This window comes from Sinocyclocheilus anshuiensis, unplaced genomic scaffold, assembly GCF_001515605.1.
Source record: "Sinocyclocheilus anshuiensis isolate Anshui unplaced genomic scaffold, SAMN03320099.WGS_v1.1 scaffold728, whole genome shotgun sequence".
Classification (NCBI taxonomy): Eukaryota; Metazoa; Chordata; class Actinopteri; order Cypriniformes; family Cyprinidae; genus Sinocyclocheilus; species Sinocyclocheilus anshuiensis.
Genome location: NW_015555767.1, coordinates 124,035 through 136,704, shown reverse-complemented (window position 1 = coordinate 136,704; position 12,670 = coordinate 124,035). Strand labels below are relative to the sequence as shown.

Genomic DNA, 12,670 nt, shown 5'->3' with positions numbered 1-12,670 from the left:
AGTTTCATAAAACAACACAGATCTGTTCACACATCACACTGAAATGATGCTAAAGATTTTGGAATGGTATTACAACAAAATGTTTCAAGAAAATGTTCCTACAAATGAAATATTAAATTAATTGAATTGTTTTACAAACACCTGGATGAATGAAAACCCTCACAGATATATTGCCATAATTAAAGAGTAAAATTTTTGCTCAGAGTATTTCACAAAGCGTTTTAGCTCTAAAACTACCTAAATCTGTGAAAGGTTAGGAGTAGTGAAGAGGACTCCTAAGTTACTAAGATCAAACCACAAACTATCCTAAAATGGCTGTTGCCGGCAATCTGCCTCTTAATGTAAACATTTTAAATTGTATCCAATTTAAAAGCCAACACAGTTTTACAGAAAGACTATAATTCGTTTTTTTGTTGTTGTTGGGTAACCTTGATGAAAGCCTCTCCTATCTAATCAGTTTGCAGCTCTAGAGTGTTCATTATAAAGTGGACCTGTCTTGCTTTGTTTACTGTTTCCTAGGTGCTTTGGATCTCCGCTGTAGACAGCGTAACAAATGAATCAGAAAAAAAGAGAAAGAAATAGACTGAAAACATGGAAACAGTCCCAATATAGGAGACAAACTAACCTGGAGGCAAAAGAGTGACAACTGATCACTCCCTAAGAGTAAAGACTTGAGATGTGAATGTTTAATTAGCTCAATTGAGGTTATAATAGTAGTAATATTAATACTTGTACCTAAAACTACTTATTTGCTAAAACAGTACCACTACTACTTCGACTCGGACTGCAATTATGATTATATATATGATAAGATAACAATACATAAAGGTCTCCCACTCAAACTGAATTGGTTAAAGAATCTGACCCACTATTAAATGTCATACATTTAAAAAAAAATGTTAAATAGTAGTGTAGACATGACATAGTGTGAACATAATGCTACCTAGTGGTCAAGTAGTCCTATGGTCAATAAATATATTTCTATGGGCTAACATCACCCCAAAATAATGTTGAAAAGCGAATATTTGCAATTTTGTAAAATGTAAAATGTTTGACAACCTAAAATGTGCTTGATGTAGTATCTAAATTAAACAATTTTATTGTATTTACAGGTTACACCACTATTTTATCAAGTATTTTTAGAGATAATATAATTTATAAATAGCAGTGTGTGTGTGTGTGTGTGTGTAAATGTGATGCTTTCAACAAGTGTTTTTTTTTTAATCAAAGCTTTTGTTTTGAATTTTGTGATATGATTTACAAAAAAGGGGAGAGAAGGAAGAATAAGTCTTCAGTTTTGTGAAATATTCTAACTATATCCAACAGAGTTATTTGACTTAATTAATAAATGCATGCAATGTCATCTGCTGTCCTTTTTTAAACTTATTTTAATTATTTTGTTATTTATTTTATTTTTTTATTATTTTTAAATAATTTAATTTAATTTGTTTATTTTTAATTATTATTATTTAACAATATATTGATGATATACGTTTATGACATGCTGATTATTTATGTTTATGTTGCTAAGAATTCAGACACATATATATTAGGAAAATCAAAAAATATACAAGTATAACACTTAATGTTCGGGAAATTTTTATTTTTATTTTTTTTATTTAGTGTTACTGCTTTAGGCACATTATTTAATACGTCAGCACATTACAAAATGTTCGACCAGATTTTTCATAGAAACCAACAACAAAATATGAGTAATAAAGGCCAAGAAAACTGCCAATGCCCAGCATTTAAATGCCCCAGCTTGATATTTACTTCTAAATATGACTGATTTATGCCCGTCTTCCTACTAACACACTGAAATCTGCTTATGGCAAAGGATATTCTAAAGTTTAAATAGATTTGTCACAAGAAAGAGCCTGCTCTTGATAAGCCTGATAAGCCTGTTAAGAGGAAACAGTGAGCAGCACAAATGTGTGTTCAAACATCCTTGTTTTAGTGCATAAAACAAAAACAAAAAAAGTATTTTTCACATAGTTATAAAATTAATAGATGTCTCATGTAAATATCTCCATTTATTTGTTCTGGATCCAGCATCCATTCCATTTCTTATGAATGAAATAAAGTAATATCAAGTTTACATATAGGTAAACACAAATGCAGGCCTCTAAAACATGTCAGTTAATGTAAAATGCATTCTGCACTTATAAGGGAGAATGAATGTCACTAAGCTTTGGATGGTTACACATGCTGTATATGTGGTACAGTATGTGTTGTTGGTTATGTGGTCCTGTTGTTGCAGACGCATGAGGTGGATTAAGGCTTGGCTGTTGTCTTGCCTGGTTCCCTCCAACCACCAATAGCTTTCTCCAGGTAGAGGGCAGTGGCCAAAGAGAGACGGTCCTGTAATTTACCAGTCACAATCTGTACGCCCAGGGGCAAACCCTCCTCACTCAGCCCTAATGGACACTGGGTCACTGGCAAACCCAGGATATTAAAGATACCTGCAGAGAACAGAAGCGCTTAGAGACCAAACTCCCCAGGAACATGGTCTATAATAAGTAGATTATGAGTAGATCACAACCAACTACACTTACCAGTGTAACAGAAGTTGAAGGGTGTGAAAATTGGGTGGTGGTGTTTGGGAGAGATCTGGGGATGAGAGGGGTACAGCAGCACTCCGTCTGTGCCCAGCAACTCCTCCAGCTCCTGCTGCAGACTCTCCTTCTGCTGTAAAACGAATGGAGATGGATGGGAACTCTGGAACAGCTCAACTAGCGCAAGACCTGAGAAAGAGAGACAGAAAGGAACATTATTATCACATGCATTCATCTTCAGATACATAACTGGCAAAAAAAAAGTCGTTGCCAGAATTTTGGGAATGCTCATCACAAGAAGACACTGGCAGCATTGATTTGCATCTCATGCCAATAAAGTTAATCAGATATGGATGGAAGGATGAGTCAGTCAGTCACAGTTAAAAGGGCACAAGCTCATTTGCTCCGTCACACACCTATTGCTGCTATGGTATGAGAAGAAAACCCCAGAAGCCACTTGAACAGCTCCCAGACAGGCCAAATCTTCTTCCCGCCTTCACTCATTAGCTCTGCAAAGGTGGTGGGAGGCTGAGATGGGGAAAAAAATGACAAAACAATCTCATATAAATATGTTGACAACTAGAACATTATTGATGTTATACAGTACCCTAACATACAGTATGAAAATTATATGCTTACATTAGGAAAGTATGTACAGTATATTAAAATGAATAACAGACAATATGCTAATAAACTAAGACATCTAAACTTATTTATAACTTATTCAATTTTAATATCAGAATGTTATCGAGAAGAAGAAAAAATATATATATAAACAAAAAATGTAGAAATCAATCTGCATATATGATGGACATCAGTTATGATCATCTTTGGTATCTCCTTTAAAAGCATCTTGAGTAAAATAGCTCCATATTTAACAAAGCACATACAAAAAAACTGAACCAGAAGCGACAAGACCAGTTTTACAGAATACAGACGTTTGTTTCAATAACCCCCATTATTTACCCAACAGCAAAACCATTAAACCCCATCCTTAACAGGCTGGAAATAAAGAGCTAAAGTCAGTGAGAGACTGAAAGTTAGCTTATCGGTGTCAATCTCACATTCATTTTGATGAACTCATTTGTCATCCTTTGAAACTGACTTCCATCTTTAAAAATTTTGGGGTTTACTATTTTATCCAGTATATCTGTATAATTATTATTCAATAGATTCATTGATGAGGATATGAAAATTATAATGGCAAAAAACACACCTTTCCATCCTTGCCAGGTGAGGCCATCATAGTTCCCCAGATCTGAAAGGAGTATTTGAGCTGAGGGATAAACAGCTCTTGGACCTTGACCCCAAGGTCTGCTTCTAAACGTCTGACAACCTAAAAAAAAAAACAAGAGCCCATTATGAGAGGAAAATCATTTGAAGCCGATCCACACACACCCACTTACCATTTTCTGTGCCTGAAGCAGCTGTGCGTCAACTGGAGAGACCAAATGAGAGCCTCCATTGTGGGGAACAGAGAAGAACCTCAGCTTTTTCAAATCTACTTCAGCAGAGAGACACAATCTACCAGAAGTGAAAGACAGACAGAAAGACAAGTGATGATTTAGGATGCATTTCTAACAGTGGTTGACCAAATTGAAAATAAATAAGTTGAAAGACTGAAATGAAAGCTACCCTATTCATATGTTTTATTTAATTAAATATTAAAAAATAATTTTATTAAGTAATTATTTTAATGAAATTAATACGTTTTATTCAGTGAGGAGGTTACATTATACATTCTAACTGCATTCTAATAGGTTTCATCATGCAGTGAAATCTTTCAGACTCTCAAGACATGTTTTTGTTTTTTTGCAAAGTTAGTGACATAGTCAAAAATTTCAACTTGCACATCATTAAAACAACAACTACAATGATATCATAGGCGATAAATATCGCACACCTCTACTCTCAACAGCAATTCAATACTACAAGTGAATGCTCTCTCCCACCAGCTCAGGTCACTGAATGAGCGACACCTCAATGAAACCTCATTCTCCAAAATCTTCACCCTCTCTGTTCCTCTCTGGTGGAATAAGATGCCAACCTTCACCCAAACAACTTTTTTGTGAAGCAGCTGAAGACACACTTCTTCTGCAAGCATATAACCACTCCACATTCTTAACCAATGCCCTTATACACACACTACACTCACTGCATTTCTCCTCTTCTCTAGCTTGCTTCCTAATCTAGTTGTATAATAAACTTGGCATTGTGTATTATGGATACTGTTGGCTCTTTGACAACTTGCTGTGAGTGGTGTAAGTCCTCTTTTGTAAGTGGCTTTGGAAAAAAGCGTCTGATAAATGCATAAATGTACCGTAGTTGTGAGAAAGTGTGAGAAATTTCACAATATTTTCTGTTTTACTGTATTTCAGTTAAATGCAGCTTAAATGAAATACAGTAAAATAGTGGTGGGCGTACGAGACTAATGACTAACTAAACACTTCTACAGACCACAAACTTTTGAATGGTAGTGTAGATTGCATTTATGTAAAGCTCATATTTGCTTACAATGTTGCTGTGATGATCATATCTATCTAGTCATTTTGTAAATAGCGTTGTATATTACTTATTTGCATTAGGTCCTCCCATGATGCTTAGCATGGGAATCAGGTCTTCAGCATAGCGGCACATAGGTCCTGTACACAGAAATCCCATCTGCAGTCCAGAGGCGGGAGGATACTGACCATCATTGCTTACGATACCTGTATGTACAGAGAAAACATGTAGTTTAATCAAACTTAATCAACATTACTACAATATGTCAAGTATATATAGAAACCATGCCCTCCATCTGTGTCACTATTATTATACTACTTACCAACACATGCACACAACTGCACCCATTCTTCTTACCTGTTGATGGCTTGTGTCCGAAGATGCCATTGAAAAAGCAGGGAATACGGATACTACCCCCAATATCCGATCCAACTCCAATCACAGAGGCACCAGCACCCAATATACTGCCTTCACCTCCTACAATTGAGATTATTAACTACAGTTAATTTTTATTAATGTTGCCCTGGAAGTTATCTTGGACTTATACTGGGAATAGTTTTCAGTTACAGATGCTGTTGTAAAAATGCAGTGCACTATTCAGAGTCGGACATTTTTAATTTATTCTGTGAGCAAAAGTATGGCTGGTCATGTGATCTCAACATGGCAGCCCCCATGAGGCGACAAGCTTAATGGTTTTAAAGCGCTTAAAGCATAAAGCTTTTATTAGGCTACTAATACAGGGTTTCTGCAGGTTTTATGAAGGTCAGTTTAAAACTTTTAAAGACCTTTAACAGACCAAGTACAGAAAATATAAGGACCAAACTGAAGGGATCACAATAAATCAATATGTTCTCTAATTGTAAATGTCCTGGGAGTAGATCTCTATTACTTTTCTATTCATTTTACAGGAAAAAAAGCTTGACTAGAATGAGTAAATAACTTTTACTGTACCTTTGGATCACACTGCAAAAAAAATATGTTCTTCATAATTATTTGTGCCTTGTTTTCCAGTGCAAATGTCTAAAGATTCATAAATCAAGATACATTTACTTGAGAAGAAAAAAGACATAAGAAGTCTTGTTTTCTTAGAAATTGATCAAAATGAAGTGGGTTTATGATTTACACAAAAACAAATATCTGCCTCTGGGCTACAAAATAACTTAATTCAAGGGGAAATCACGTTTTCATACCTCATTAACATATGTTTGTTTTAGCAAAACAAAACTCAATTAACTAAATTTTGTTTAATTTTTCAGAAAACAAGACTTCAAATATTTTCATTTTGCTTCTCAAGCAAACGTCTCGGGTTACACATGTAACCATGGTTCCCCAAGAGGGAACGAGACTCTGCGTCATCTAGCGGACACTTGGGGACTGCCACCAGCAGGACCGGTGTCTGAAGCATGTGTGAAACAACTCCAATCCTATTGGCCCAAGTAGGCCATGACGTCACAGGCAGGCGCCCGGAAGTATAAGAGGGCACCTGCAGAACACATCACCAACTTAGTTGTCTGAAGGAGACGTGAAACAGGTAGGCCGAAGGCATGGTGAGGGGACACAGCATCTCGTTCCCTCTCGGGGAACCATGGTTACATGTGTAACCCGAGACATTCCCCTTCTAGGGAACTCATGCTGCGTCCTCTAGCGGACACTTGGGGAATGAAATGCCAACTATGCCGCTACGCATGCCTGTCAATCTGGTGAGAGAGCACCAAGGAAGTGACAGACATACACCAAACCTTTCCTCAGAAAGGGACCAAGCCACTGACGCCCCGGACCACTCACATAGCTTGGCAGAAATGGGGAACCCAATTTCAGATGAAAGAGGGTGGACATCCACACCAAGCTAAGAACACAGCTACCCTCAGTCAGCTATGTTATGTGAGCAACACCTTAGCCTGATAATTCAAGGACCACAGATAGAGGCTACCTACTTATGGCGCTTTTCCACTGCACGGTACGGCTCGGTACGGTTCACTTTTTGGGGGTTTTCCACTGGGTACAGTACCTGGTACCTGGTACTTTTTTAGTACCACCTCGGTTGGGGTTCCAAGTGGGCCCACTCTAAAGTGGTACTGAACTGCAGTGGAAACGCAAACCATGTTGAGCCGAACCGTGCCATGCCGTACTGAGCCGTGCCGAGCTGAGTCCTACCACGCAGTGGAAAAGCGCCATTAGAAACCCTAGCGGGGGATAGCACAGTTTAGATATGGGCTCCAGGGGACCACTACTTAAAAACCCTAGTAAGGGTGTCACCGAGCTAGAAAACAGCTATCCTCCAAAGGTCCTAACTGAAGATTGCCAAGTCCACAGAGAGTGGGCTATCTACTTAAAACCCTAACAAGGGAGACAGCATAATCTAGGCAAGGAGCTCAAGGAGACCATTACTTAAGTACCCTAATAAGGGGAGTAGTCGCCGAGCTGGAACACAGCTATCCTTGAATAGCAGTTTCCTCAGGCAAGGCTGAAGATTGCCCAGAGCACTAGGCATGGCAAGGACACTTTGAGGAACGAAAAACCCACTATGCCACGCCGTGGTGCATGCCTGTCCACCTGCAAGATCACAAGGAGTAGGGGTGGGAATCACCAGAGGCCTCACGATACGATATTATCTCAATACTTGTGTCACGATATATTATTATTGTGGTTTTAAATATATTGTGATATTCTGCGATATATTGTAATTTATTACCTTTTTCCAACTTCAAATTATGTCCCCAAAGGAAAACTTTGGCAACATCTGTTTTAACTAAAAAGAAACATTTCTCAGTTTGTTTATCTCACTTCAATTGTATTGCTGCAGTGCAAAACGGGATAGTCAAGCAGACAAACTGACCAACACTTTCAGGAAAACCTGTCATAAATGTTGTAATTGTTTGTTGGCAAACTCAATTATTTGTATTGCAGTCTAATCTAGTCCACCTTAATTAAATGTAAACAGGTATGTTCACACAACCAGCCAAGCTGGAAACACAGCTGTGGCCATCTACTTGAAACCTTAATACAGAGGAGACAGCCCAAAGCATGAGAAATAGGGAAACTGCCTGCTTTAAAAAATACCCTGAAATCAGGGGAGGCAGCGTAGCATAATAGAAAGGAACCTAAGGGGGACCGCCTACTTAAAAACCCTAGAAAAAGGGGAGGAAGCCCAGTCCTGCTGTCTGAAATATTAGGCAGGAAGCTAAAATAACTTGGGAAGAAGGGAGAACCCGTTCAAACTATACAAAAAGGAGGGATATTCCATCTGGCCAAGCTGGAAACATGAATGTCCTCAAACAGCTATGTTTCTAAAAGCAACGAGCCATCTACTTGAAACCCTGATACAGGGGAGACAGCTCAAAGCATGGAAGGACTCAGCGCCTACTTGAGAGGGATTGTGCTTGAACCCAACCTAGTCATAGAAGCCAGGCTGGAACACAGCTGCCCTCAGACCGCTATATCCCAGAGCAAATTAAGTTTGAGCTGGAGCACAGCTGTCCATAGACAGATACACTCTGAGCAGGGGCTGTCCACTTAAAGCCCTGAGGTGGAGGAACAGTCTACGCAGCTCAAACTTAATATGCGGGATTCAGAGGGACCGCCCACTTAAAAATACCCTGAGACCTGGGGAGGCAGCCCACTCCTAAACCCATCTGGCTTAACACAGGAAGGGAAAAACCCTAACAAAGGGGATAAAGCCCATACTTAGCATGCGGGATTCAGGGGGACCGCATGCTTGGAAGATACCCTGAAATCAGGGGAGGCTGCCCAACATTACTACCCAGGCTGAGAAAACGCTCTGGAGGGGGAGCGAGATGTCATCTTTTGCGCTCGACTCCCAAAAGGGGGAGGAGCAGGAAAGTGCTGGCTCACTTGCCTTGTCTATGATCCTCAGATCATGACGGGCCAGACCCCTCAGAGGTAAAGAAACAGACCCCTCCTGAAGACAACAAAAGTTGGTGACGTGTTCTGCAGGCGCCCTCTTATACTTCCGGGCGCCCGCCTGTGACGTCACGGGCTATGTGGGACAATAGGATTGGAGTGGTTTCACACGTGCTTCAGACACTGGTCCTGCTGGCGGCAGTCCCCAAATGTCCGCTAGAGGACGCAGCTCAAGTTCCCTAGAAGGGGAACATACATTGATTTAGGACTGTTTAAATATTTGTACTGAAAAACAAGACAAAAATACTGAGGTGGATATTATTTTTTTGCACTGCATGCAACCAATAATGCAATCACTTTTGCAATGAATATAAGACTTTCTTCTCTGATTTAAGACCTTTTCAAGGCATTCATTTGTGGAAGAGCAAATTAAGACTTTTTAACACCTTTTTAAGACCCGCAGAAACCCTGTAACATGCCTGGATTCTTTATCTTGTGCGAATGTGCGTCATTTTATACATATTATCTTTTTTCTTTTTAACTATTCATTTCTTTATGGGCAAAAAGTATTTACTGATGCACATTTTCATTAATATTTTATGTGTATTTAGGTTTCTTTTTTATTTCATTTAAGTTAAAATTACAGAGAGCACCTTTAACAAATGCAAAACAGTGTATGCACAACTCCTACAAGTTTTACAATGATGAAAGTGTCAGGATTTGTATATGTGTGTAAAAATGACCTGAGCTGCCGCCTGCAATTCTCTCAAAGTCATAGGGGTTGTTAGTGATGCCATAGAGGTGGTTGTGGGACTCTAGCCACATACAGAGCTCACTGCAGTTAGTTACGCCAAGTGGAATCGCTCCTGCCCTCTTCAACAGTGCAACAGATGGGGCATCTACTCCTGAAACCAGATCCCGTCTGGTCAACAGCCCTGTCGAGTTAGGCATGCCTGTTAAAGAGAAAACAAAGAGTGTCATCCTACAGACATTTATCATTTTTGAAAGAAATTTTTGCCAAAAATAACATACCTTGCAGGGCAAAGGCCTCTTTAACAGTGATGGGTACTCCAAGCAGAGGTAGCCTGTCCTCCAACACCTCCTCACCTCCTGTCTCCTCCTCTATTAGTTTGTCTACCTGTGCAGCTTCCTGAAGTGCTGCAGAAAACCTGAAGAAATGAGAATGTGTTTTCAGAATCAGAATGAAATATAGGTTGATTTTACCCTTGAACTCACTTACCTGTCTTTGACCATGGCATTGATAAGTGGGTTTACTTCCTGAATGCGGTCAATGTAGGACTGGACCACTTCAACACTTGTTACCTAGAGACAAATTGTAAGGAAATCAGTAAGTGTTTAGGCTGCATAATGCAGTAAAACATACAAAAATGGTTGTGGGTACTTAACTGAGAGACAAACAGAAAGATGCAGATTGAAAACCTAGGTCAGGTCTACTGTGAATATGAATCATAGGGCTAAATGCCTAGAAAAATGTGCACACTGCACCGTGTTAAATTTGTCTGTTCTCAAAAAAAATGGGGAGCAGATATGCATGATTCTTCATTTAGAGACATTTTTGATTATTTTAAAACTTTAAATTCAAACTATGCTTCATCAAAGCTAAAAGATGTATCACATGCCCTGGAAAAAAAAAATCTCATTATGCCTTTGATATTATTACGGTGTAGCTTTTTTTGTCACTTTTTGGAAAAAAAAAAAAAGTTAAATATAATACTTTTATTTAAAAAGTTACTACTATATAAAACTTCTATATAATATTAAATATATATTACTATATATTTAATATATTTTAAACTACTATATATTATATATCTTATCATTTAACGTGAGGATTATTTGTTTTTGTTTTGTTTGTTTTTTTGTTGTTGATTTTGTTTTTTCGTACAAGCAAATGAGGGAATTGAAAATAAATAACCCATATAAAATCTGATTTTCAGACGAAATAACTGGTCTGGATGCTTGATACACATACTGTACCTACAGTAGCCTATAGGAGGCTTTAAGGAGGCCCTAAACAATATAGCTATTGATTTCACAACTACTGCTGACCTTTGAACAGCCTAGGAAACTCGTGAATTCCTCTAAACTAGTGAGCCAATGCAAATACGCGCCCCACTCTGATTACTTACATTAAAAAGAACTGTGATCAGAAGACAACATATTTTGTTAATAAACTATGCTATAAAACTGAAACTGTGTTGAAACTACAACTCCCAGCATTCATTAAAATTCACATTGTCGTATCTCTTCCTCATAATGGGTGTGAAATAAGATCTTTACCGTAGCGTCACTCAAAGAGTAACTAAAATGTCATTACGGTTATGCTGTTAATAATAATTATCAAGCCATAAAGCCTACGCAGTTTTTATTAACATCTTACTTCTTTCCGACGAATCTTTCGGGCAAGCTGCATCGCTGAGAGCAGCAGAAGTGGGTTAGTGATAGGTGGGAGTCGCGAAACTCCATGCCTCTGCTGGGGTGCGAATAACTTAAAAGCAGCGAATAGCATCCAAACCACAGCTCGAAGCAATCGGCCCAAGAACCGCTCGAACCGGGTCAAAGCCATCGTCAATGAACAGCAATGACACCAGCACGCAGCTTGGTTTAACAGGAATGAGCTCTTTACTGCCCTCTGCAGAGCGGTGTTACTGAATCCCTGCAGTTTAATGTTACGCAGTCTTACCTTATTCAGATTTTTGAACAAACTTCACTGAGTTTATATATATATATATAAGGCCGTAACCATGTCTTGAACATTGGATTGGATTGATGTATATATATATATAATTCTATTTTGTATTTTATGAATATTATTTTGTATTTTTTTTGTATATATTTTAAATACTAATTATACATTTCATAGGCTTTTATGCATTTTTAGGGGAGACCGGGGATGGTTGTAACATTTTTGACATTTCTATCTGTATCTTGGAGTTCTTTTAAGCCAGTGCATTCAAAATGTGATACAAACTAGTTACAAGTGTCTGCTATTACATGACACATCTGTTATATTTGCAGCACAAACAGAAAATTAATTGTTTAGTTTCAAACATGAGGAGTGAAATGTTACAATTCACCCCATAGTCCGGGTTAGTTGCAACATTCCCTGGGGTGAAATGTAACCTTGTGATATATTTTCAACATAATTAGTGTGTGTGTGTGTGTGTGTGTGTGTGTGTGTGTGTGTGTGTGTGTGTGTATGTGTATGCAAGCATGTTTCTGTCAGTAATGGCAATTGGCCATAATAAAAGTGAAGTTGAACACTTGAACTTTATTTGTGTTTGTGTGTGAGCATGATTACGGAAATCCCAAGAGGCCATACTGAGAGACATCACTCAGTTTGGCTTTCTCTTCCAAAACTTAGCCATACTGAAATTCAAAGAAAACATACTAATACAACAAAAATTTGCTTGGGGTAGCTTGCAAAATGTTTCATTGTTACAACTAACCTGGAGTCTTGTAGCCATGAACTAGCTCACCTTATAGCTAACAACCAAAACATTAGCCATAAAACAACCAAAAACAAAAAAAACAAGAAACCTTTTCTGTACAGGAAAAAAAAATTCTACAACATTTTTTAAAAATTGTAAAACTTTTTTTTTTACATTCAGGGCTGACATGCAGTTTTATTTCCATCTGTGAGTTACAGTTGTGTCAAAATATATTTAGCCTATTTCCTGTAGCTCTCACACTCTTTTAGGACTAAATATGCACACACAAACACACTATAA

General features: G+C 38.2%; 1 protein-coding gene across 1 annotated transcript; it reads right to left on the bottom strand.

Annotated features, from left to right (window-relative positions):
- Nucleotides 1-1,593: 1,593 nt before the first annotated feature.
- Nucleotides 1,594-11,572, bottom strand: faah2a (fatty acid amide hydrolase 2a). Its single transcript, XM_016468188.1, has 11 exons — nt 11,320-11,572; nt 10,159-10,241; nt 9,951-10,087; nt 9,662-9,871; nt 5,415-5,534; nt 5,128-5,263; nt 3,962-4,079; nt 3,772-3,891; nt 2,972-3,083; nt 2,556-2,744; nt 1,594-2,462 (listed from the first exon to the last, which is right to left on the bottom strand). The coding sequence occupies exons 1-11, from the start codon at nt 11,503-11,505 to the stop codon at nt 2,275-2,277; spliced, it is 1,599 nt and encodes a 532-aa protein (XP_016323674.1). The 5' UTR covers nt 11,506-11,572; the 3' UTR covers nt 1,594-2,274.
- Nucleotides 11,573-12,670: the final 1,098 nt, after the last annotated feature.